This window comes from Meleagris gallopavo, unplaced genomic scaffold (assembly GCF_905368555.1).
Source record: "Meleagris gallopavo unplaced genomic scaffold, MGAL_WU_HG_1.1 scaffold_17, whole genome shotgun sequence".
Taxonomy (NCBI): domain Eukaryota; kingdom Metazoa; phylum Chordata; class Aves; order Galliformes; family Phasianidae; genus Meleagris; species Meleagris gallopavo.
Genome location: NW_028147031.1, coordinates 60975 through 88097, shown reverse-complemented (window position 1 = coordinate 88097; position 27123 = coordinate 60975). Strand labels below are relative to the sequence as shown.

Genomic DNA, 27123 nt, shown 5'->3' with positions numbered 1-27123 from the left:
CCATGTGTCCCCCACCCCAAACCCCAATGTCCCCCACCCCATAACCCCAAGTGTCCCCCACCCCAAAACCCCAAAATGCCCCCCACCCCATAACCCCCAAGCCCCCCCACCCCATAACCCAAAATTTCCCCCACCCCATAACCCCAAATGTCCCCTCCCCCCCATAACCCCAAAATGTCCCCCACCCCATAACCCCAAATGTCGCCCCACCCCATAACCCCAGATGCCCCCCACCCCAAAACCCCAAATGTCCCCCCCCCCCAAAACCCCCAATGTCCCCCACCCCATAACCCCAAATGTCCCCCCACCCCATAACCCCAAATGTCCCCCCCCCCCATGACCCCGAATGCCCCCCACCCCAAAACCCCGAATGTCCCCCACCCCATAACCCCCAATATCCCCCACCCATAACCCCAAAAGTCCCCCACCCCATAACCCCGAATGTCCCCCCCCCCATCACCCCAAATTCCCCCCCCCCCCAAAACCCCGAATGTCCCCAACCCCAAAACCCCCAATGTCTCCCCCCCCATAACCCCAAATGCCCCCCACCCCAAAACCCCCAAAGTCCCCTCCCCCCCAAAACCCCAAAATGTCCCCCACCCCATAATCCCAAATGTCGCCCCACCCAAAAACCCCAGATGTCCCCCACCCCATAACCCCAAAGGTCCCCCCACCCCATAACCCCCAATGCCCCCACCCCATAACCCCAAATGTCCCCTCCACCCCATAACCCCCAATGTCCCCCACCCCATAACCCCAAATGTCCCCCCTCCCCATGACCCCGAATGTCCCCCACCCCATAACCCCGAATGTCCCCCCACCCCATAACCCCGAATGTCCCCCACCCCATAAACCCAAATGTCCCCCATCCCATAATCCCAAATGTCGCCCCACCCCATAACCCCAGATGTCCCCTCCACCCCAAAACCCCAGATGTCCCCCCACCGCATAACCCCAAATGTCCCCCCACCCCATAACCCCAAATGTCCCCCACCCCAAAACCCCGAATGTCCCCCACCCCATAACCCTGAATGTCTCCCACCCCATAACACCAAATGTCCCCCACCCCAAAACCCTGAATGTCCCCCCTCCCCATGACCCCGAATGTCCCCCCACCCCATAACCCCTATGCCCACCCCCAACACCACAGTCCCTATAGGGCCACCCCAAACGTCCCTCCAGACCCAGCTATCCTTATAGGGCCGCCCCAAACGTCCCCCCCACCCCATAAACCCAAATGTCCCCCGCTATGGGGTGGCCCTATAAGTGACCCCTCTCCCCCGCAGTGATTTCCTCCTCCTGCCCGGCTTCATTGACTTTGCAGCTGAGGAGGTGGTGAGTGGACCCTATAAATCCACCCCATAAATCCACCCCATAAATCCACCCTATAAATCCACCCCATAAATCCACCCCACTAATCCACCCCATAAATCCACCCATAAATCCACCCTATAAACCCACTCCATAAATCCACCCTATAAATCCACTCCATAAATCCACCCTATAAATCCACCCCATAATCCACCCTATAAATCCACCCCATAAATCCACCCCATAAATCCACCCCATAAATCCACCCAATAAATCCACCCCATAAATCCACCCCACAAATCCACCCCACAAATCCACCCTATAATTCCACCCTATAAATCCAACCCATAAATCCACCCCATAAATCCACCCTATAAACCCACTCCATAAATCCACCCTATAAATCCACCCTATAAACCCTCTCCATAAATCCACCCTATAAATCCACCCCATAAATCCACCCTATAAATCCACCCCATAAATCCACCCTATTAATCCACCCTATAAATCCACCCCATAAATCCACCCTATAAATCCACCCCATAAATCCACCCCATAAACCCACCCCATACATCCACCCCATAAATCCACCCTATATATCCACCCCATAAATCCAACCCATAAATCCACCCCGCAAATCCACCCCACAAGTCCACCCTATAAATCCACCCCATAAATCCCCCCTATAAATCCACCCTATAAATCCCCCCCATAAATCCACCCATCAAATCCAACCCATAAATCCACCCCATAAATCCACCCCACCAATCCACCCCACAAATCCACCTCCACCCCATAAATCCAACCCATAAATCCACCCCACAAATCCACCCCACAAATCCACCCCACAAATCCACCCCATAAATCCAACCCACAAATCCACCCCATAAATCCACCCTATAAATCCACCCCACAAATCCACCCCACAAATCCACCCAATAAATCCACCCCATAAATCCACCCTATAAATCCACCCCACAAATCCACCCCACAAATCCACCCCATAAATCCACCCTATAAATCCACCCTATAAATCCACCCCATAAATCCACCCCACAAATCCAACCCATAAATCCACCCCATAAATCCACCCCATCAATCCAACCCATAAATCCACCCCAAATCCACCCCTCAAATCCACCCTATAAATCCACCCCACAAATCCCCCCCAAATCCACCACATAAATCCACCCTATAAATCCACCCTATAAATCCACCCATACCACCCTATAAATCCACCCCATAAATCCACTCCATCAATCCACCCTATAAATCCACCCTATAAATTCACCCCATAAATCCACCCCACAAATCCACCCCATAAATCCACCCTATAAATCCACCCTACAAATCCACCCCATAAATCCACCCAATAAATCCACCCATATATCCACCCTATAAATCCACCCCATAAATCCCCCCCACAAATCCACCCTAAAAATCCACCCCATAATCCACCCTATAAACCCACTCCATAAATCCACCCTATAAATCCACCCCATAAATCCACCCCATAAATCCACCCCATAAATCCACCCCATAAATCCACCCATAAATCCACCCCATAAATCCACCCATAAATCCACCCATAAATCCACCCATAAATCCACCCCATAAATCCACCCCACAATCCACCCCATAAATCCACCCCATAAATCCACCCATAAATCCACCCATAAATCCACCCCATAATCCACCCCATAATCCACCCTATAAATCCACCCCATAAATCCACCCAAAATCCACCCTATAAATCCACCCTATAAATCCACCCCATAAATCCACCCTATAAATCCACCCCATAAATCCACCCCATAAATCCACCCCATAAATCCACCCCATAAATCCACCCTATAAATCCACCCCATAAATCCACCCCATAAATCCACCCCATAAATCCACCCATAAATCCACCCATAAATCCACCCCATAAATCCACCCTATAAATCCACCCTAAAATCCACCCTATAAATCCACCCCATAAATCCACCCTATAATCCACCCCATAAATCCACTCCATAAATCCACCCTATAAATCCACCCTATAAATCCACCCCATAAATCCACCCACAAATCCACCCCATAAATCCACCCCATAAATCCACCCTATAAATCCACCCTATAAATCCACCCATAAATCCACCCTATAAATCCACCTATAAATCCACCCTATAAATCCACCCCATAAATCCACCCCATAAATCCACCCCACAAATCCACCCCATAAATCCACCCCATAAATCCACCCCACAAATCCACCCCATAAATCCACCCCATAAATCCACCCCATAAATCCACCCCATAAATCCACCCCATAAATCCACCCTATAAATCCACCCCATAATCCCACCCTATAAATCCACCCCATAAATCCACCCTATAAATCCACCCTATAATCCACCCTATAAATCCACCCCATAAATCCACCCTATAAATCCACCCTATAAATCCACCCTATAAATCCACCCCAAAATCCACCCCATAAATCCACCCCATAAATCCATCCCATAAATCCACCACCCATAAATCCACCCCACAAATCCACCCCATAAATCCACCCCATAAATCCACCCCATAAATCCACCCCATAAATCCACCCCATAATCCACCCCATAAATCCACCCTATAAATCCACCCCATAAATCCACCCTATAAACCCACTCCATAAATCCACCCTATAAATCCACCCCACAAATCCACCCCATAAATCCACCCTTTAAATCCACCCTATAAATCCACCCCACTAATCCACCCCATAAATCCACCCCACAAATCCACCCCATAAATCCACCCCACTAATCCACCCCACAACTCCACCCTATAAATCCACCCCATAAATCCACCCCTCATACCTCTATAGGGGCACCCTATAGTATATGGGGTTCTGTGGGGTTCCCCTACAGGATATGGGATTCTGGGAAGGATCCCCTATAGGATATGTGGCTCTGAGGGGTTCTTCCTATAGGATATGGGGTTTGAGGGAGATCCCCTATAGGATATGGGGTTTGGGGGGATTCCCCTATAGGATATGGGTTTTTTTGGGGGGGTTCCCATATAGGACATGGGGTACTGGGGAGTTCCCCTATAGAATATAGGGTTCTCAGAGGGGGGTTCCCCTATAGGATATGGGGTCTTGGGGAGGTTCCCCTACAGGATATGGGGTTTTGGGGTGGGTTCCCCTATAGGATATGGGGTTTTGGGGTGGGTTCCCCTATAGGATATGTTGTGCTGGGGGAGTTCCCCTATAGGATATGAGATTTTGGGGTGGGTTCCCCTATAGGATATGGGGTTTGGGAGGATTCCCCTATAGGATATGGGGTTTGGGAGGATTCCCCTATAGGATATGGGGTTCTGGGGGCGTTCCCCTATAGGATATGGGGTTTTGTGGGGTTCTCATATAGGATATGTGGTTTTGTGTGGTCCCCAATAGGATATGGGGTTTTGGGGTGGGTTCCCCTATAGGATATGGGGTTTGGGAGGATTCCCCTATAGGATATGGGATTTTGTGGGGGTTCTCACATAGGATATGTGGTTTTGTGTGGTCCCCAATAGGATATGGGGTTTGGGAGGATTCCCCTATAGGATATGGGGTTTTGTGGGGGTTCTCCTATAGGATATGTGGTTTTGTGTGGTCCCCAATAGGATATGGGGTTTTGGGGTGGGTTCCCCTATAGGATATGGGGTTTGGGAGGATTCCCCTATAGGATATGGGGTTTTGTGGGGGTTCTCATATAGGATATGTGGTTTTGTGTGGTCCCCAATAGGATATGGGGTTTGGGAGGATTCCCCTATAGGATATGGGGTTTTGTGGGGGTTCTCATATAGGATATGTGGTTTTGTGTGGTCCCCAATAGGATATGGGGTTTTGGGGTGGGTTCCCCTATAGGATATTGGGTGCTGGGGTGGGTTCCCCTATAGGATATGGGGTTTGGGAGTCCCCTATAGGATATGGGGTTTTGTGGGGGTTCTCATATAGGATATGTGGTTCTGTGTGGTCCCCAATAGGATATGGGGTTTTGGGGTGGGTTCCCCTATAGGATATGGGGTTTTGGGGTGGGTTCCCCTGTAGGATATTGGGTGCTGGGGAGTTCCCCTATAGGATATGGTATTTTGTGGGGGTTCTCATATAGGATATGGGGTTTTGTGTGGTCCCCAATAGGATATGGGGTTTTGGGGTGGGTTCCCCTATAGGATATGGGGTTCTGGGGGGGTCCTCTCCCCGGGGGCTGTGGGGGGGCTGTGAGGAGCCCTCTGTGCCCCTATAGGATCTGACGTCGGCGCTGACGAAGCAGATCACCCTAAAAACCCCGCTGGTCTCCTCCCCTATGGACACCGTCACCGAGGCTGACATGGCCATCGCCATGGCCGTGAGTGGGGTTGTGGGGTCGTGGGGTTGTGGGGTCGTGGGGTTGTAGGGTCGTGGGGTTGTGGGGTTGTAGGGTCGTGGGTGGTGGGTTCTGGGTTGTGGGGTTGTGGGGTTATGGGGTCGTGGGGTCGTGGGTTGTGGGGTCGTGGGTCGTGGGGTCGTGGGGTCGTGGGGTTGTGGGTCGTGGGGTTGTGGGTCGTGGGGTCGTGGGTCGTGGGGTTGTGGGGTCGTGGGGTTGTGGGGTCGTGGGTCGTGGGTCGTGGGGTCGTGGGGTTGTGGGGTCGTGGGGTCGTGGGGTTGTGGGTTGTGGGTCGTGGGGTCGTGGGTCGTGGGGTTGTGGGTCGTGGGTTGTGGGGTCGTGGGTCGTGGGGTCGTGGGGTTGTGGGGTCGTGGGTCGTGGGGTCGTGGGTCGTGGGGTTGTGGGTTGTGGGGTCGTGGGGTTGTGGGATTGTGGGGTTGTGGTGTTGTGGGGTCGTGGGGTCGTGGGGTGGTGGGGTTCTGGGGTTGTGGGGTTGTGGGTTATGGGTTGTGGGATTGTGGGTTATGGGGTCGTGGGGTTGTGGGGTCTTGGGGTCGTGGGGTTGTGGATTGTGGGGTTAGGGGGTCTTGGGGTTGTGGGGTCGTGGGGTTGTGGGGTCGTGGGGTCGTGGGTTGTGGGGTTGTAGGGTCGTGGGGTTGTGGGGTTGTGGGTCATGGGTTGTGGGTTGTGGGGTCGTGGGGTCGTGGGGTTGTGGTGTTGTGGTTTGTGGGTCGTGGGTCGTGGGTTCTGGGGTCGTGGGTTGTGGGGTTGTGGGGTCGTGGGGTTGTGGGGTCGTGGGGTTCTGGGGTTGTGGGGTTGTGGGGTTATGGGTCGTGGGGTTGTGGGGTCGTGGGGTCGTGGGGTCGTGGGGTCGTGGGTTGTGGGGTTGTGGGGTCGTGGGTTGTGGGATTGTGGGTTGTGGTGTTGTGGGGTCGTGGGGTCGTGGGGTGGTGGGGTTCTGGGTTGTGGGGTTGTGGGGTTATGGGGTTGTGGGATTGTGGGTTATGGGGTCGTGGGGTTGTGGGGTCTTGGGGTCGTGGGTTGTGGGATTGTGGGGTTATGGGGTCTTGGGGTTGTGGGTCGTGGGGTTGTGGGGTCGTGGGGTCGTGGGGTTGTGGGGTTGTAGGGTCGTGGGGTTGTGGGGTTGTGGGGTCATGGGGTTGTGGGGTTGTGGGGTCGTGGGGTCGTGGGGTTGTGGTGTTGTGGGTTTGTGGGGTCGTGGGTCGTGGGGTTCTGGGGTCGTGGGTTGTGGGGTTGTGGGGTCGTGGGGTTGTGGGGTCGTGGGGTTCTGGGGTTGTGGGGTTGTGGGGTTATGGGGTCGGGGGGTTGTGGGGTCGTGGGGTTGTGGGGTCATGGGGTTGTGGGGTCGTGGGGTTGTGGGGTCGTGGGGTTGTGGGGTCGTGGGGTCGTGGGTCGTGGGGTTGTGGGGTCGTGGGGTCGTGGGGTCGTGGGGTCGTGGGGTTGTGGGTTGTGGGGTCGTGGGGTTGTGGGATTGTGGGGTTGTGGGGTTGTGGGGTCGTGGGTCGTGGGGTTGTGGGGTCGTGGGGTCGTGGGGTCGTGGGGTTGTGGGATTGTGGGGTTATGGGGTCGTGGGGTTGTGGGGTCTTGGGTCGTGGGGTTGTGGGATTGTGGGGTTATGGGTCTTGGGGTTGTGGGGTCGTGGGTTGTGGGTCGTGGGGTCGTGGGGTTGTGGGGTTGTAGGGTCGTGGGGTTGTGGGGTTGTGGGGTCATGGGGTTGTGGGGTTGTGGGTCGTGGGGTCGTGGGGTTGTGGTGTTGTGGGTTTGTGGGGTCGTGGGGTTGTGGGGTCGTGGGTTGTGGGGTTGTGGGGTCGTGGGGTCGTGGGGTCGTGGGGTCGTGGGTTGTGGGGTGGTGGGGTTCTGGGTTGTGGGGTTGTGGGGTCGTGGGGTCGTGGGGTTGTGGGGTTGTGGGTTTGTGGGGTCGTGGGTCGTGGGTCGTGGGTTGTGGGTTGTGGGTTTGTGGGTTGTGGGGTCGTGGGGTTGTGGGGTCGTGGGGTTGTGGGGTCGTGGGGTTGTGGGGTCGTGGGGTCGTGGGGTCGTGGGGTCGTGGGGTCGTGGGTTGTGGGGTTGTGGGTTTGTGGGGTCGTGGGGTCGTGGGGTTGTGGGGTCGTGGGGTCGTGGGGTTGTGGGGTCGTGGGGTTGTGGGGTCGTGGGGTCGTGGGGTTGTGGGGTCGTGGGGTTGTGGGGTCGTGGGGTCGTGGGGTTGTGGGGTCGTGGGGTTGTGGGTTTGTGGGGTCTTGGGGTCGTGGGGTCGTGGGGTTGTGGGTCTTGGGGTCGTGGGTCGTGGGTCGTGGGGTTGTGGGGTCTTGGGTCATGGGGTCGTGGGGCTGTGGGGTTATGGGGTCGTGGGGTCGTGGGTCGTGGGGATGTGGGGTTGTGGGGTCGTGGGGTTGTGGGGTCTTGGGGTCGTGGGGTTGTGGGGTCGTGCGGTTGTGGGGTCTTGGGGTCTTGGGGTCGTGGGTTGTGGGGTCGTGCGGTTGTGGGGTCTTGGGGTCTTGGGGTCGTGGGGCTGTGGGGTCGTGGGGTCGTGGGGTCTTGGGATGTGGGGTTGTGGGGTCGTGGGTTTGTGGGGTTGTGGGGTTGTGGGGTCATGGGGTTGTGGGGTTGTGGGGTCGTGGGATTGTGGGGTTGTGGGGTTGTGGGGTTGTGGGGTTGTGGGGTCATGGGATTGAGGGGTCGTGGGGTTGTGGGGTTGTGGGGTCGTGGGGTCGTGGGACTGCGAGTGGGATCATGGGGTTGTGGGGTTATGGGGCATGGGGTTATGGGGTCATGGGGTTATGGGGCTATGGGGTCGTGGAGTTATGGGGTTATGGGATTGTGGGGCTGTGAGTGGAGTCATGGAGTTATGGGGTCGTGAGGTTATGGGGTCGTGGGGCTATGGGGTTGTGCGGTTATGGGGTCGTGTGGTTATGGGGCTATGGAGTTATGGGGTCATGGGGTTATGGGGTCATGGGGCTGTGAGTGGAGTCATGGAGTTATGAGGCTGTGGGGTTATGGGGTCGGGGGTCTATGGGGCTGTGCGGTTATGGGGTTATGGGGTTGTGGGGTTATGGGGCTATGGGGTTGTGGGGCTATGGGGTTGTGCGGTTATGGGGTTATGGGGTCGTGGGGTTATGGGGTTATGGGATTGTGGGGCTATGGGGTTGTGCGGTTATGGGGTTATGGGGTCGTGGGGTTATGGGGCTGTGGGTTGGTGGGGCTGTGAGTGGGGTCATGGAGTTATGAGGCTGTGGGGTTATGGGGTCATGGAGTTATGGGGTCATGGGGCTATGGGCTGTGCGGTTGTGGGGTTATGGGGTCGTGGGGCTGTGAGTGGGGTCGTGGGGTTCTGGGGTCGTGGGGTTGTGGGGTCATGGGGCTGTGCGGTTATGGGACTGTGGGGTTATGGGGCCATGGGGTCGTGGGGCTGTGAGTGGGGTCATGGAGTTAGGAGGCTGTGGGGTTATGGGGTCATGGGGTTATGGGGTCGTGGGGCTGTGAGTGGGGTGATGGGGTCATGGGGTTATGGGGTCATGGGGTTATGGGGTTATGGGGCTGTGGAGTTATGGGGTTGTGGGGCTGTGGGTGGGGTCGTGGGGTTGTGGGGTCGTGGGGTTGTGAGTGGGGTCATGGAGTTATGAGACTGTGCGATTAGGGGGTCATGGGGTTATGGGGCCATGGGGCTGTGAGCGGGGTCATGGGGTCATGGGGCTGTGGGGTTGTGGGGTCATGGGTCATGGGGCTGTGGGGTCATGGGGTCATGGGGCTGTGAGTGGGGTCATGGGGTCATGGGGCCGTGGGTTTATGGGGCTGTGGGGTTATGGGGTCATGGGGCTGTGGGGTTATGAGGCCGTAGTGTCATGGGGTTATGGGGCTGTGGGGTTAGGGGCTGTGGGCTTATGGAGCATGGGGTTATGGGGTTATGGGGTCATGGGGTCATGAGGTCATGGGGCTGTGGGGTTATGGGTCTGTGGGGTTATGGGGCATGGGATTATGAGTCTGTGGGGTTGTGGGTCTGCGGGGTTATGGGGCGTGGGGTTGTGAGGTTACGTGTCTGTGGGGTTATGGGTCTGTGGGGTTATGAGTCTGTGGGGTTGTGGGGTTATGGGGCTGTGAGGTTGTGGGATTGTGGAATTATGGGATTGTGGGGTCATGGTGTTATGGGGCCGTGGAGTTATGGGGTTATGGGGCTGTGGGGTTATGGGGCCGTGGAGTTATGGGGTTATGGGACCATGGGGTTATGGGGCTGTGGGTTTATGGGGCTGTGAGTGAGGTTGTGGGGTTATGGGGCTGTGGGATTGTGAGGTTATGGGGCTGTGCAGTTATGGTGTTCTGGGGTGGTGGTGTTCTGGGGCTATGGGATTATGGGGTTATGGGATTATGGGGTTATGGGATTATGGGGTTATGGGATTAAGGGGTTATGGTAACATGGAGTTAACGGGATTAAGGAAGTATGAGGTTATGGGATTATGGGGCCGTTGGGTTTGGGATTACGCGGTTATAGGGCTGTTGGATTCTGGTTTTATGGGATCATGGGATTATGGGGTCATGGGATCATGGGGCTATCGGGTTATGGGATAACGCAGCTATGGGACCACGGACCGATAACTTGGGGGCACAGTGTGGGGACGCCCCTCCCGATGTCACCGGATCCCCCTTTATCCCCCCCCCCCCCAATCCCCCCCACCCCAAATCCCCCCCAGCATATGGGTGGCATCGGGATCATCCACCGCAACTGCAGCCCGGCTATCCACGCCATCCAGGTGCGCAAGGTGAAGGTACCCCCAACCCCATATCCCCCGGATCCCCCCACCCCCTCACCCCCCTACCCCCAACCCATACCCCCATATCCCCCATACCCCATATCCCCATACCCATACCCCATACCCCATATCCCCCCATATCCCCATATCCCCTACCCTATCCCCCATATCCTACCCATATCCCCCATACCCACCCATACCCCATATCCCCCATATCCCCCATACCCCATACCCCATATCCCCCATATCCCCCATACCCCATATCCCCATATCCCCCATATCCCCCATACCCCATATCCCCCATATCCCCCATATCCCCCCATATCCCCCATATCCCCCATACCCCTCCCCATATCCCCCATACCCCATATCCCCATATCCCCATACCCCATATCCCCCATACCCCATACCCCATATCCCCCATATCCCCCATATCCCCCATACCATACCCCCATACCCCATATCCCCCATATCCCCTACCCATATCCCCCATATCCCCCATACCCCATATCCCCCATACCCCCTATCCCCATATCCACCCCATATCCCCATACCCCATATCCCCCATACCCCCATCCCCATATCCACCTATCCCCATATCCTCCCATATCCCCATATCCCCATACCCCATATCCCCCATATCCCCCATATCCCCATATCCCCCATATCCCCATATCCCCATATCCCCCATATCCCCCATATCCCCATATCCCCATATCCCCATATCCCCATATCCCCATACCCCATATCCCCATATCCCCATATCCCCATATCCCCATATCTCCCATATCCCCATATCCCCATATTCCCCATACCCCCATATCCCCATATCCCCATACCCCATATCCCCCATATCCCCATACCCCTATTCCCATATTCCTTCATACCCCATATCCCATCCCATCCCATCCCCATACCCCCATCACCATACCTCATACCCCATATCCCCCATATCCCCCATACCCCATATCCCCCCATATTCCCCCATATCCCCCCTACCCCATATCCCCCTTCCCATATCCCCCATATCCCCCCATATCCCCATATCCCCCCATCCATATCCCCCATATCCCCCATACCCCATATCCCCCATATCCCCCATATCCCCCATACCCCATATCCCCCATATCCCCCATATCCCCCATACCCCATATCCCCCCATATCCCCCATATCCCCCATACCCCATATCCCCCATATCCTCCCATATCCCCCCATATCCCCCATCTATCCCCCCATACCCCATATCCCCCATACCCATATCCCCATATCCCCCCATACCCCATATCCCCCATATCCCCCATATCCCCCATACCCCATATCCCCATACCCCATATATCCCATATATCCATTTACCCCCCATACCCCATATCCCCATATCCCCATATCCCCATATCTCCCCATATCCCCCATATCCTCACACCCCCCATATCCCCATATCCCCATATCCCCCATATCCCCATATCTCCCCATATCCCCCATATCCCCATATCTCCCCATAGACCCCATACCCCATATCCCATATCCCCATACCCCATATCCCCCATATCCCCATATCCCCCATATCCCCATATCCCTCATATCCCCATATCTCCCATAGACCCCATACCCCATATACCCCCTGTATCCCCCATATGACCCCCATCCCATAATACCCCGCCCCGCAGCGCTTCCAGCAGGCTGTACGCGGGAGCCGGCGGTGCTGAGCCCCCCCATATCCCCATATCCCATATCCCATATCCCATATCCCCATATCCCCATATCCCCATATCCCCCCATACCCCATATCCCCATACCCCATATTCCCATATATCCCATTTACCCCCCATACCCCATATCCCCATATCCCCATATCCCCATATCTCCCCGTAGACCCCATACCCCATATACCCCCTGTATCCCCCATATGACCCCCATCCCATAATACCCCGCCCCGCAGCGCTTCCAGCAGGGCTGCACGCGGGAGCCGCGGTGCTGAGCCCCCCCATATCCCCATATCCCATATCCCATATCCCATATCCCATATCCCATATCCCCATTCCCCCCATATCCCCATATCCCCCCATACCCCATATATCCCATAAATTCCAATTTACCCCCCATACCCCATATCCCCATATCCCCATATCCCCATATCCATCTCCCATAGACCCCATATCCCCATATCCCCCATATCCCCATATCTCCCCATATCCCCCATATCCCCATATCCCCCATATCCCATATCCCCCATATCCCCATATCCCATATCCCCATATCCCATATCCCATATCCCTATATCCCATATCCCCCATATCCCCATACCCCATATATCCCATATATCCCATTTACCCCCATACCCCATATCCCCATATCCCCATATCCCCATATCTCCCATAGACCCCATACCCCATATACTCCCTGTATCCCCCATATGACCCCATCCCATAATACCCCCCCCGCAGCGCTTCCAGCAGGGCTGCACGCGGGAGCCGGCGGTGCTGAGCCCCCCATATCCCCATATCCCATATGCCATATCCCATATCCCATATTCCCATATCCCCCCATATCCTCCATACCCATATACCCCATATCCCATATCCCCCATATCCCCATACCCCATATCCCACCATATCCCATATCCCCAATCCCATATCCCCATATCCCATATCCCCATACCATATCCCCATATCCCCCATATCCCCATATCCCCATATCCCCATATCCCCATATCCCATATCCCCATATCCCCATATCCCCCATATCCCCATATCCCCCATATCCCCATATCTCCCGTAGACCCCATACCCCATATACCCCTGTATCCCCCATATGACCCCCATCCCATAATACCCCGCCCCGCAGCGCTTCCAGCAGGGCTGCACGCGGGAGCCGGCGGTGCTGAGCCCCCCCATATCCCCTATCCATATCCCATATCCCATATCCCCATATCCCCATATCCCCCATATCCCCCCATACCCCATATCCCCATACCCATATATCCCATATATCCCATTTACCCCCCATACCCATATCCCCATATCCCATATCCCATATCTCCCATATCCCCCATATCCCCCATATCCCATATCCCCATACCCCATATCCCCCATATCCCCATATCCCCCATATCCCCATATCCCTCATATCCCCATATCTCCCATAGACCCCATACCCCATATCCCCATACCCCATATCCCCCATATCCCCATATCCGCCATATCCCCATATCCCTCATATCCCCATACCCATATCCCCCATATCCCCATATCCCTCATATCCCCATATCTCCCGTAGACCCCATACCCCATATACCCCCTGTATCCCGCATATGACCCCCATCCCATAATACCCCGCCCCGCAGCGCTTCCAGCAGGGCTGCACGCGGGAGCCGGCGGTGCTGAGCCCCGCGCACACGGTTGGGGACGTGCTGGAGCTGCGGCGGCGCCGGGGCTGCTCGGGGGTCCCGGTGACACAGAGCGGGAGGATGGGGGGGCGGCTGCAGGGCATCGTCACCTCCAGGGACATCGACTTCCTGGGGGAGGGGCAGCACGGGACCCCCCTGGGGCAGGTGGGTGGGGTTGGGATTGGGATTAGGGGATGGGACTGGGATTACAGGATTGGGGGTGGGGCTGTGATTAGGGTTGGGGCTTGGGATTAGGGTTGGGGGGGGGCTGCAGGGCATCGTCAACTCCAGGGACATCGACTTCCTGGGGGAGGGGCAGCACGGGACACCCCTGGGGCAGGTGGGTGGGGTTGGGATTGGGATTAGGGAATTGGGATTGGGATTAGGGGATTGGGTGGGTGGATAGGGTTTGTGGATTGGGATTAGGGTTGAGGGTGGCTGCAGGGCATCGTCACCTCCAGGGACATCGACTTCCTGGGGAGGGGCAGCACGGGACCCCTGGGGCAGGTGGGTGGGTTGGGATTGGGATTAGGGGATTGGGATTAGGGATTGGGGTTGTGGATTGGGATTAGGGTTGAGGGCGGCTGCAGGGCATCGTCACCTCCAGGGACATCGACTTCCTGGGGGAGGGGCAGCACGGGACCCCCTGGGGCAGGTGGGTGGCGTTGGGATTGGGATTAGGGAATGGGATGGGATTACAGGATTGGGGGTGGGGCTGTGATTAGGGTTTTGGATTGGGATTAGGGTTGGGGGCGGCTGCAGGGCATCGTCACCTCCAGGGACATCGACTTCCTGGGGGAGGGGCAGCACGGGACCCCCCTAGGGCAGGTGGGTGGGGTTGGGATTGGGATTAGGGGATTGGGATTAGGGGTGGGATGGGATTGGGATTGAGGTTGGGGGTGGCTGCAGGGCATCGTCACCTCCAGGGACATCGACTTCCTGGGGGAGGGGCAGCACGGGACACCGCTGGGGCAGGTGGGTGGGGTTGGGATTGGGATTAGGCGATGGCTGGATTACAGGATTGGGATGGGGGTGATTGGGTTTGGATTGGGATTAGGGTTGGGGGCGGCTGCAGGGCATCGTCACCTCCAGGGACATCGACTTCCTGGGGGAGGGGCAGCACGGGACCCCCCTGGGGCAGGTGGGTGGGGTTGGGATTGGGATTAGGGATGGGACTGGGATTACAGGATTGGGGTGGGGTTGTGATTGGGATTGGGTCTTGGGATTAGGGTTGAGGGCGGCTGCAGGGCATCGTCACCTCCAGGGACATCGACTTCCTGGGGGAGGGGCAGCACGGGACCCCCCTGGGGCAGGTGGGTGGGGTTGGGATTGGGATTAGGCGATTGGGATTACGGGAGTGGGGATTGTGGATTGGGATTAGGGTTGAGGGCGGCTGCAGGGGATCGTCACCTCCAGGGACATCGACTTCCTGGGGGAGGGGCAGCACGGGACACCGCTGGGGCAGGTGGGTGGGGTTGGGATTGGGATTAGGGGATTGGGATTACGGATTGGGGATGGTGTGGATTAGGTATTAGGGTTGGGATTAGGTTGGGGCGGCTGCAGGGGATCGTCACCTCCAGGGACATCGACTTCCTGGGGAGGGGCAGCACGGGACCCCCCTGGGGCAGGTGGGTGGGGTTGGGATTGGGATTAGGGGATGGGACTGGGATTACAGGATTGGGATGGGCTGCGATTAGGATTGTGGCTTGGGATTAGGGTTGGGGCGGCTGCAGGGCATCGTCACCTCCAGGGACATCGACTTCCTGGGGAGGGGCAGCACGGGACCCCCCTGGGGCAGGTGGGTGGGGTTGGGATTGGGGTTAGGATGCGGATTAGGGGTGGGGATGAGATGGGGTGGGGTTAGGATAAAGGTTGGGATTGGGGTTGGGATTAGGGATTGGGATTAGGGTTGAGGCTGGCTGCAGGGCATGGTCACCTCCAGGGACATCGACTTCCTGGGGAGGGGCAGCACGGGACCCCGCTGGGGCAGGTGGGGTGGGTTGGGATTGGGATTAGGGGATTGGGATTACAGGATTGGGAGTGGGGCTGTGATTAGGGTTGGGGATTGGGATTAGGGTTGGGGGCGGCTGCAGGGCATCGTCAACTCCAGGGACATCGACTTCCTGGGGGAGGGGCAGCACGGGACCCCCTGGGGCAGGTGGGTGGGGTTGGGATTGGGATTAGGCGATTGGGATTATGGGATTGGGTGTGTGGATTGGGATTAGGGTTGGGGCGGCTGCAGAGGATCGTCACCTCCAGGGACATCGACTTCCTGGGGAGGGGCAGCACGGGACCCCCCTGGGGCAGGTGGGTGGGGTTGGGATTGGGATTAAGGGATTGGGATTATGGGATTGGGGTTGTGGATTGGGATTAGGGTTGAGGGCGGCTGCAGGGCATCGTCACCTCCAGGGACATCGACTTCCTGGGGAGGGGCAGCACGGGACCCCCCGGGGGCAGGTGGGTGGGGCTGGGATTGGGATTAGGGGATGGGACTGGGATTACAGGATTGGGGTGGGGCTGGGATTAGGGTTGGGTCTTGGGATTAGGGCTGGGGGTCGGCTGCAGGGCATGGTCACCTCCAGGGACATCGACTTCCTGGGGGAGGGGCAGCACGGGACTCCCCTGGGGCAGGTGGGTGGGGTTGGGATTGGGATTAGGGGATGGGACTGGGATTACAGGATTGGGGGTGGGGCTGTGATTAGGGTTGGGGCTTGAGATTAGGGTTGGGGGTGGCTGCAGGGCATCGTCACCTCCAGGGACATCGACGTCCTGGGGGAGGGGCAGCACGGGACTCCGCTGGGGCAGGTGGGTGGGGTCGGGATTGGGATTAGGGGATTGGGTTTATGGGGGTGGGGATGAGATTAGGGTTGGAGTTAGGATTAAGGTGGGTATTGGCATTGGGATTGAGGATTGGGATTAGGGTTGAGGGCGGCTGCAGGGCATCGTCACCTCCAGGGACATCGAATTCCTGGGGGAGGGGCAGCACGGGACCCCCCTGTGGCAGGTGGGTGGGGTTGGGATTGGGATTAGGGATTGGGATTATGGGATTGGGGTTGTGGATTGGGATTAGGGTTGGGGGGCAGCTGCAGGGCATCGTCACCTCCAGGGACATCGACTTCCTAGGGGAGGGGCAGCACGGGACCCCCTGGGGCAGGTGGGTGGGGTTGGGATTGGGATTAGGCGATTGGGATTACGGGATTGGGGTTGTGGATTGAGATTTGGGTTGGGGGCGGCTGCAGGGCATCGTCACCTCCAGGGAGATCGACTTCCTGGGGGAGGGGCAGCACGGGACCCCCCTGGGGCAGGTGGGTGGGGTTGGGATTGGGATTAGAGGATTGGGATTAGGTGTGGGATGGGATTAGGGTTGGAGTATGGATAAAGGTTGTATTGGGGTTGGGATTAAGGATTGGGATTAGGGTTGAGGGTGGCTGCAGGGCATCGTCACCTCCAGGGACATCGACTTCCTGGGGGAGGGGCAGCACGGGACCCCGCTGGGGCAGGTGGGTGGGGTTGGGATTGGGATTAGGGGATTGGGATTATGGGATTGGGGTTGTGGATTGGGATTAGGGTTGGGGGTGGCTGCAGGGCATGGTCACCTCCAGGGACATCGACTTCCTGGGGGAGGGGCAGCACGGGATCCCCTGGGGCACGTAGGTGGAGTTGGGATTGGGATTAAGGATGGGATTAGGAGGTGGTTCCAGGGCATTGTCACCTCCAGGGACATCGACTTCCTGGGGGTGGGGCAGCACGGGACCCCGCTGGAGTAGGTGGGTGGGGTCGGGATTAGGATTGGGGATTGGGGTTGGGATTATAGGGGATTGTAGGATAGGAGATATGGGATTATAGGATCGGAGGTTATAGCATAGGAGATTGGAACTATGGGATTGGTGTTAGGGGTGGGATTAGGGATGGGGATTGGGATTAGGGTTGGGGGGCGGGTGCCGGGCATCTTCACGTCCAGGGACATCGACTTCCTGTGGGAGGGGCAGCATGGGACCCCCCCTGGGGCAGGTGGGTGGGACAAGGATTGGGATTAAGGGATTAGGATAAGGATTGTAAATTGGATTGGGGTTGGGATTTGGGATGAGATTAGGGATGGGTTAAGGGCTGGGTTTAGGGTCAGAGTTGGGTTTGAGGTTGGGACTCGGATTGTGATTAGGATTGGAATTAGGGGTGAGATTGGGTTGGAATTGGGATCAGGGTTTTCATTTGGAGGGTTTTGACTGCGTTCAGATTAAGGATTGGGATTGGGATTAGGACTGGGGTTGGGATTGGGATTGAGAGGCAGGACAGCGCACCACTGGGGGAGGTGTAGTGGGCCTGCGATTTGGGTTGGGAATAGGGGTGGGATTGACTGGTGTTGGGATTAGGATTAGGATTGGGAATGATCTTGAGATTGGGGATGAAGTGGGGATTAGGATTGGGGAAAGCAAGGCACCCCCAATGCAGGTTGGTCATGGTTGGGATTGGGATTAAGGATTGGGGCTCGGTTTAAGGATTGGGGGTGGGTCGGGGATTGAGGGCAGTACAGCAGCTGTTGGGGCAGGTGAGGTTGGGATTGGGATTAAAGTTGGGATTGGGATTGGGGTTGAGCATTGGGAGCAGGATAAGAATAGGATTGGGACCGGGATGGAACACAGTTGGGAATAGAATGAGGGTGGGACTGAGACTGGGATTGGGATGGAGATGGGATTGGGAATGGAATTGGGGTGGGATTGGGATTAGAGTGGGATTAGGGGATAAAAAGGAAGAGGATCGGTCTGGGATTGGGATTGGGGTGGATTAGAGTGGGATCGGGGTGGGAGGATTGAGATTAGGGGGGATTGGGTTGGGACCGGGTGGGGGATGAGGATGGGATGGAGTTGGGATTGGTGGGAACTGGGGTGGGATTGGGATTGGAGCGGGATTGGGGTGGGGATGGGATGGAATGGGGCTGGGGTGAGAAGGGAATGGGTTGGGAACGGGGTGGGATTGGGATTGTGGGGATTGGGATTGGAAAGGAAGGATGGGGATTGGGGCATTGGGATTGAGGCACTGAAATTGGGGGCACTGGGATTGGGGGAATTGGGATGAGGCGAATTGGGATTGGGAATATTGGGACTGGTGTGATTGCGAGAACTGGGATTAGGATTGGGATACAGGGATTGGGAGAATTATGTGTCAGGGAGATTGGGATTGGGGGACTGGGAGTGGAATGGGGGGTTGGGATTGGGAAAATTGTGACTGGGAGGATTGGGACTGGGGATGGGGAACTGGGATTGGGATGGGGGCATTGGGATTGGGATTGGGAGGAGTGGGGGTATTGAGGACGATTGGGGATGGGGTTCTGGGATTGGGTGGATTGGGATTAAGGGAACTGGGATTAGGAGGATTAGAATCGTTGGCATTGGGGATTGGGGCACTGGGATAGGGGGAGTCGAGATTAGGAGGATTGGGGGACTGGAATTGGGGGCATTGGGATAAGGATTAGGGCATTAAGACTGGGGGGATTGGGTTTGGAGGGTCCGCAACGGGGGAAATGGGATTGGGGGGATTAGGATGTGGAAAACTGGGGATGGGGCGGGGGATTCAGATTCGGTGGATTGGAGGGATTGGGAGCATTGGGGTAGGGTTACTGGGATTAGAAGGATTGGGATTGGGGACACTGGAATTGAGGGGATTGGGAGGATTGGGATTAGGGGAGCTGGATTAGGAGGGTAAGGCTTGGTGGGATTGGGGATTTGGGCACAGGGATTGGGGGAGTTGGGATTAGGAGGTGTGGGGTGGTTGGCATTGGGGGAGTTGGGATTGGGGGATTGGTAGGATTATGGGATTGGAGCATTGGGATTGGGGGTGTTGGAAGGATTGGAGGACTGGGATTAGGGGGAATGGGGGATTGGGATTGAGATGATTGGTGGGATTGGGATTAGGACTAGGAAGATTGGGATTGGGTGGACTGGGATTGGATCATTGGGATTGGGGGAATTGGGAGGATTGGGAGATTGGGATTAAGGCACAGGGATTGAGAGGATTGGGATGGGGACATTGGGATTGGGTGGATACAAGGGATTGGAGGGATTGAGGTATTGGGATTGGGATGAGGATTGGGATTGGGATTGGGATTGGGTTGAGGAGAATTGGAATTGGGCTGACGGGATGAGGAGGAGTGGGATTTGGAGGGACTGGGAGTTGGGGCATTGGGATTGGGGGATTGGGATTGGACGGATCGAGAGGAGGAGGACTGGGATAGGGATTGGGATGATAGGACGAGCAGGATTAGGACGATGGGATTAGGATTGGGATGAGGATTAGGATTGTGAGTGGGCGTGGGATGAGGATTAGGATTGGCATTGGGGTGATGTGATGAGGAGGATTGGGATTACGGGATGAGGATTGGGATTGGGACTGGGATTGGGGTGAGGATTGGATTGGGACGAGGATCGGGATGATGGGATGAGGATGGGTTTGAGGACTGGGATTGGGATTGGGATGAGGATTGGGAATAGGATTGGGACTGGGGTGAGGATTGAGACTGGGATGATGATTGGGATTAGGATTGGCAATGGGATTAGGATTGAGAATGTGATGAGGATTGGGGTGAGGATTGGGTTTGGGATGAGGATTGGGAATAGGATTGGGACTGGGGTGAGGATTGAGACTGGGATGAGGATTGGGGTGAGGATTGGGTTTGGGATGAGGATTGGGAATAGGATTGGGACTGGGGTGAGGATTGAGATTGGGATGATGGTTGGGATTAGGATTGGCATTGGGATTAGGATTGGGAATGCGATGAGGATTGGGGTGGGGATTGGGATTGGGTTTGGAATGAGGATTGAGATTAGGGTTATGATTGGGATTAGGATTGGGATTGGGATGAGGATTGGGACGAGGTTTTGAGATTGGGTTTGGGATGAGGATTGGGATTGGGATGATGGTTGGGATTAGGATTGGGATTGGGATGAGGATTGGGATGAGGATTTGATATTGGGTTTGGGATGAGGATTGGGATGAGGATTTGATATTGGGTTTGGGATGAGGATTGGGACTGGGATGATGGTTGGGATTAGGATTGGGATTGGGATGAGGATTGGGATGAGGATTTGATATTGGGACTGGGGTGAGGATTGAGAATGGGATGATGGTTGGGATTAGGATTGGCAATGGGATTAGGATTGGGAATGTGATGAGGATTGGGGTGAGGATTGGGTTTGGGATGAGGATTGGGATGAGGATTGGGAATAGGATTGGGACTGGGGTGAGGATTGAGATTGGGATGATGGTTGGGATTAGGATTGGCATTGGGATTAGGATTGGGAATGCGATGAGGATTGGGGTGGGGATTGGGATTGGGTTTGGAATGAGGATTGGGATGAGGATTGACTTTGCAATGAATATTGGGATTGGGATGAGGATTGGGATTAGGATTGGGTTTGGAATGAGGATTGAGATTAGGGTGATGATTGGGATTAGGATTGGGACGAGGTTTTGAGATTGGGTTTGGGATGAGGATTGGGATTGGGATGATGGCTGGGATTAGGATTGGGATTGGGATGAGGATTTGGGCGAGGGTTGGGATTGGGTTTGGGATGAGGATTGGAATTATTATTGGGATTAGGATTAGGATGAGAATTGGGATGAGGATTGTAATTGGGATGAGGATTGGGATGAGTATTGGGTTTGCAATGAGTATTGGGATTGGGAGGAGGATCGGGATTAGGATTGGGATTGGAACGACATTTGGTATGAGGATTGGAATTGGGATTGGGATGAGGATTATGATTGGGATTGGGATTGGTATGGGGATTGGGATTGGGATGGGGATGGGGATTGGGATTGGGATGGGGATTGGGCTTGGGATGAGGATTGGGATGAGGATTGGGGATTGGGTTTGGGATGAGGATTGGGATTGGGATGATGGTTGGGATTAGGATTGGGATTGGGATGAGGATTGGGACGAGGATTGGGGATTGGGTTTGTGATGAGGATTGGGATTGGGATGATGGCTGGGATTAGGATTGGGATTGGGATGAGGATTTGGGCGAGGATTGGGATTGGGTTTGGGATGAGGATTGGAATTATTATTGGGATTAGGATTTGGATGAGGATTGGGATGAGGATTGGGTTTGCAATGAGTATTGGGATTGGGAGGAGGATCGGGATTAGGATTGGGATTGGAACGAGATTTGGTATGAGGATTGGAATTGGGATTGGGATGATGTTTGGGATTGGGATTGGGATGGGGATTGGGATGGGGATTGGGATTGGGATTGGGATGGGGATGGGGATTGGGATTGGGATGGGGATGGGGATTGGGATTGGGATGGGGACTGGGAGTGGGATTGGGATGAGGATTGGGATGGGGATGGGGCTGGGGATTGGGATTGGGATGGGGATTGGGCTTGGGATTGGGATGAGGATTGGGTGTGGGATTGGGATTGGGATGGGGATTAGGGTTGGGATGGGAATTGGGATTGGGATGAGGATTGTGATTGGGATTGGGATGAGGATTGGGATTGGGATTGGGATGAGGATTGGGATTGGGATGAGGATTGTGATTGGGGTTGGGATGAGGATTGGGATTGGGATTGGGATTGGGATTGGGATTGGGATTGTGGTGTCGGGCTGTCGCTGCCCTGCAGGTGATGACGAAGCGCGAGGAGCTGGTGGTGGCCCCGGCCGGCGTCACCATACAGGAGGCCAACGCCATCCTGCAGCGCAGCAAGAAGGGTGCGTCCACAGCCGCCCCACAGCCGCCCCACAACTGCCCCATAACCACCCACAACCGCCCCGTAACCACCACACAATGACCCCACAACTGCCCCACAACTGCCTCACAACCACCCCACAACTGCCCCACAACCACCCCACAACCTCCCCACAATGACCCCACAACCGCCCCACAACCGCCCCACAACCACTCCACAACCGCCCCACAACCGCCCCACAGCCGCCCCACAACTGCCCCACAACTGCCCATAACCGCCCCACAACACCCCACAACCACCCCACAACACCGCCCCACAACCGCCCCACAACCACCCCACAATTGCCCCATAACCACCCCGCAACCACCCCACAATGACCCCACAACCACCCCACAACGCCCCCAACCACCACAACGCCACCAAACCGCCCACAGCCGCCCCACAACTGCCCACAACCACCCAACAACACCCCACAATGACCCCACAACCACCCCACAACCACCCCACAACCGCCCCACAACGCCCCACAACGCCCACAACCACTCCACAACCGCCCCACAGCCACCCACAGCCGCCCCACAACCACCCCACAACTGCCCCACAACCACCCCACAACCCCCACAATGACCCCACAACCGCCCCACAAGCATCCCACAACCACCCCACAACTGCCCCACAACCACCCCACAACCGCCCCGTAACCACCCCACAACCACCCACACCTCCCCACAACTGCCCATTACCACTCCACAACCACCCCACCCCCACAACCACCCCACAACCGCCCCACAACCGCTCACAACCGCCCACAGCCGCCCCACAGCCGCCCCACAACCACCCCGCAACTGCCCCACAACCACCCCATAACCACCCCACCCCCACAACCGCCCCACAACCACCCCGGAACCGCCACACCCCCACAACCACCCCACAACTGCCCCATAACCACCCCACCCCCACAACCGCCCCCGCCCCACAACCACTCCACAACCGCCCCACAGCCGCCCCACAACTGCCCCCACCCCACAACCACCCCACCCCCACAACCACCCCACAACCACCCGCAACTGCCCCACAACCACCCCATAACCACCCCACAACCCCCACAACCGCCCCTAACCACCCCACAGCCCCCACAACTGCCCCATTACCACTCCACAACCACCACCCCCCACAACCACCCCACAACCGCCCCACAACCGCTCCACAACCGCCCCACAGCCGCCCACAGCTGCCCCACAACCACCCCGCAACTGCCCCACAACCACCCACAACCACCCCACAACACTCACACCCCCACAACCACCCCACAACGCACCAACCACCCGCAACCGCCACACCCCACAACCACCCCACAACTGCCCCAAACCACCCCACCCCCACAACCGCCCCACAACCGCCCCACAACCACTCCACAACCGCCCCACAGCCGCCCCACAACTGCCCCCACCCCAAACCACCCACCCCCACAACCACCCCACAACACCCCACAACGCCCCACAACCACCCCACAACCACCCCACCCCCACAACCCCCACCCCCACAACCACCCACAACTCCCACAACCACCCACAACTGCCCCCCACCCACAACCCCCACACATGCCCACAACCACCCACCCCCACAACGCCCCACAACCACCCCCAACCACCCCACAACGCACCCCCACCCCACAACGACCCCACAAGCCCCACAACCACCCACAACGCCCCACAACCACCCCACATACCACCCCACAACGCACCCCACACTGCCCCATCCCACATCCCAAACTCCAACCCCCACTGCCCCCACCCCCAACCCCCCCCCACAACCCCAATCCCCCACACCCCCATACCCCCCCCATCCCCATCCCACCCCCCCCACAACCCCCCCAAACCCCCCATACCCCCAATCCCCCACTAACCACCCCACACCCCCCCCCCCACCCACATCCCCCACCCACAATCCCCCAACCCCCCCAATCCCCCCCCCCAACACCAGCCCCCAATCCCCCCAACACCCCATACCCCATACCCCCCTACCCCAACATCCCCAAACCCCACACCCCCTACACCCCCCACATCACCCCACACCCCAACCACCCCAACCCCCCATACCCCCAATCCCCAACCCCCAATCCCCCATACCCCATCCCACTTACCCCCAATCCCCCCCCAACCCCCCACCCCCCAATCCCCCACCCCCCAATCCCCACAACCCCAATCCCCCCATACCCCCAACCCCCAACCCCCCCCCATACCCCCTACCCCCCCCCATACCCCCATACCCCAACCCCCTACCCCCATACCCCCCATACCCCCCCCCACATCCCCCCATCCCCCAACCCCCAACCCCCATCCCCCCAACCCCCCCCCCATACCCCCCCCAACCCCCCAATCCCCCACACCCCCATACCCCACACCCCCCCACACCCCAACCCCCATACCCCCCATACCCCCCAACCCCCAACCCCCCCACCCCCATACCCCCATACCCCCCCCCCATACCCCATACCCCCCCATACCCCATCACCCACCCCCACTACCCCCAACATCCCCCAACCACCCCACACCCCCACACCCCCAACCCCCCATACCCCCATACCCCCCCCACATCCCCCCCACCCCCCATACCCCCCCCCCCATACCCCCCCCCATACCCCCCCCACCCCCACCCCCACCCACCCCATCCCCCCCCATACCCCCCATACCCCCCCCCACCCCCCACCCCCATACCCCCACACCCCCCACTCCCCATCCCCCAACCCCCCCCCATACCCCTACCCCCCATACCCCCCAACCCCCATACCCCCATACCCCCCACCCCCACCACCCCCATACCCCCCATACCCCCACCCCATACCCCCCTACCCCCATCCCCATCACCAACCCCACACCCCACCCCCACCCCATACCCAATCCCCCCTACCCCCATCCCCCATACCCCAATCACCCACCCCCCCCCACCCCTACCACCCCCCCAACCCTCCCCCCCCCCCATCCCCCATACCCCCCCCCCATCCCAACCCCACCCACCCAATCCCCCACCCCCCAACCCCCCCCCCCACCCCACCCACCCCCAATCCCCACCCAACCCCCCACCCCCAACCCATACCCCATACCCCCCCCCACCCCCAACCCCCAACCCCATACCCCATCCCCACCCCCATACCCCCATACCCCATACCCCCCCCACCCACATCACCCCCAACCCCCCATACCCCCATCCCCCAACCCCCCCCCAACCCTACCCCCACACCCCCATACCCCCCATACCCCCCCCCCCCCCCATACCCCCCCCCCATACCCCCCCCCCCATACCCCCCCCCATACCCCCCACCCACACCCCCACACCCCCCACACCCCCCCCCCACACCCCCCACACCCCCCACACCCCCCATACCCCCGCATCCCCCCACACCCCCCACACCCCCAAACCCCCCCCCCCCCACACCCACACACCCCCATACCCCTCATACCCCCCCCCCCACACCCCCCCCCCCTCCCACACCCCCACATCCCCGTACCCCCCATCCCCCCCCCCCCCACATTCCCCATATACCCCGCACAGCCCCATATCCTTCGTACCCCCAATTCCCCCCACGCCCCGCACCCCGCAGGCCAGCTCCCCATCGTGAACTCCCGAGACGAGCTGGTGGCGGTGATGGCCCGCGCCGACCTCCGCAAGTGCCGGCGCTACGCGGCTTCGTCCCGGGACGGTCGGGAACGGCTGCGATGCGGGGCGGCGCTGGGAGCCGGGGACGGAGAGCGGCGGAGGCTGGAAATGGTGGCGGAAGCGGGAGCCGATCTGGTGCTGCTGGTACGGATGGATGGGGAGCGGGGGGGGGGGGAAGGGGGTGAGAGGGGGGGGATGCGGGGGTGTATGGGGGTGTGGGGGGGGTATGGGGATGTGGGGGGGTGTGGGGGGGGATATGGGGATGTATGGGGTTGTATGGGGTTGTATGGGGGTGTGGGGGGGGATATGGGGGTTGTATGGGGGTGTGTGGGGGGGGATATGGGGTTGTATGGGGGTGTGGGGGGGGGATATGGGGGTGTGGGGGGGATGCGGGGTTGTATGGGGTGTGGGGGGGGATATGGGGGTGTGGGGGGGAATATGGGGGTGTGGGGGGGGATATGGGGGTGTATGGGGGTGTGTGGGGGGGGATATGGGGGTGAGGGGGGGATATGGGGGTGCGGGGGGGGATATGGGGGTGTATGCGGGGGGATATGGGGGTGTATGGGGGTGTGGGGGGGGATATGGGATATGGGGGTGTATGGGGGTGTGGGGGGGGATATGGGGGTGTATGGGGGTGGGGGGGGGATATGGGGGTGAATGGGGGTGTGGGGGGGGATATGGGGGTGTGGGGGGGATATGGGGGTGTATGGGGGTGAGTGGGGGGATATGGGGGTGTGTGGGGGGGGCATATGGGGGTGTGGGGGGGGATATGGGGGTGTGGGGGGATATGGGGGTGTATGGGGGTGTGTGGGGGGGATATGGGGGTGTGGGGGGGGATATGGGGGGTGGGGGGGGGATATGGGGGTGTATGGGGGTGTGTGGGGGGGATATGGGGGTTGTGGGGGGGTGTGGGGGGGGATATGGGGATGTATGGGGTTGTATG

General features: G+C 58.1%; 1 protein-coding gene across 1 annotated transcript in view; it reads left to right on the top strand.

The window, feature by feature from the left end:
- Positions 1–1286: 1286 nt before the first annotated feature.
- Positions 1287–27123, top strand: part of LOC146541918 (inosine-5'-monophosphate dehydrogenase 1-like) — a gene marked incomplete at its 5' end in the record, with an annotated part of 39260 nt that continues 13423 nt past the window's right edge. Inside the window, 6 exons of the mRNA XM_085215328.1 lie at positions 1287–1335; positions 5577–5678; positions 10397–10471; positions 13798–14004; positions 22458–22545; positions 26125–26324. Of these exons, the coding sequence (XP_085071454.1) occupies positions 1287–1335; positions 5577–5678; positions 10397–10471; positions 13798–14004; positions 22458–22545; positions 26125–26324 (721 nt within the window). The remainder of the gene's footprint in view (positions 1336–5576; positions 5679–10396; positions 10472–13797; positions 14005–22457; positions 22546–26124; positions 26325–27123) is intronic.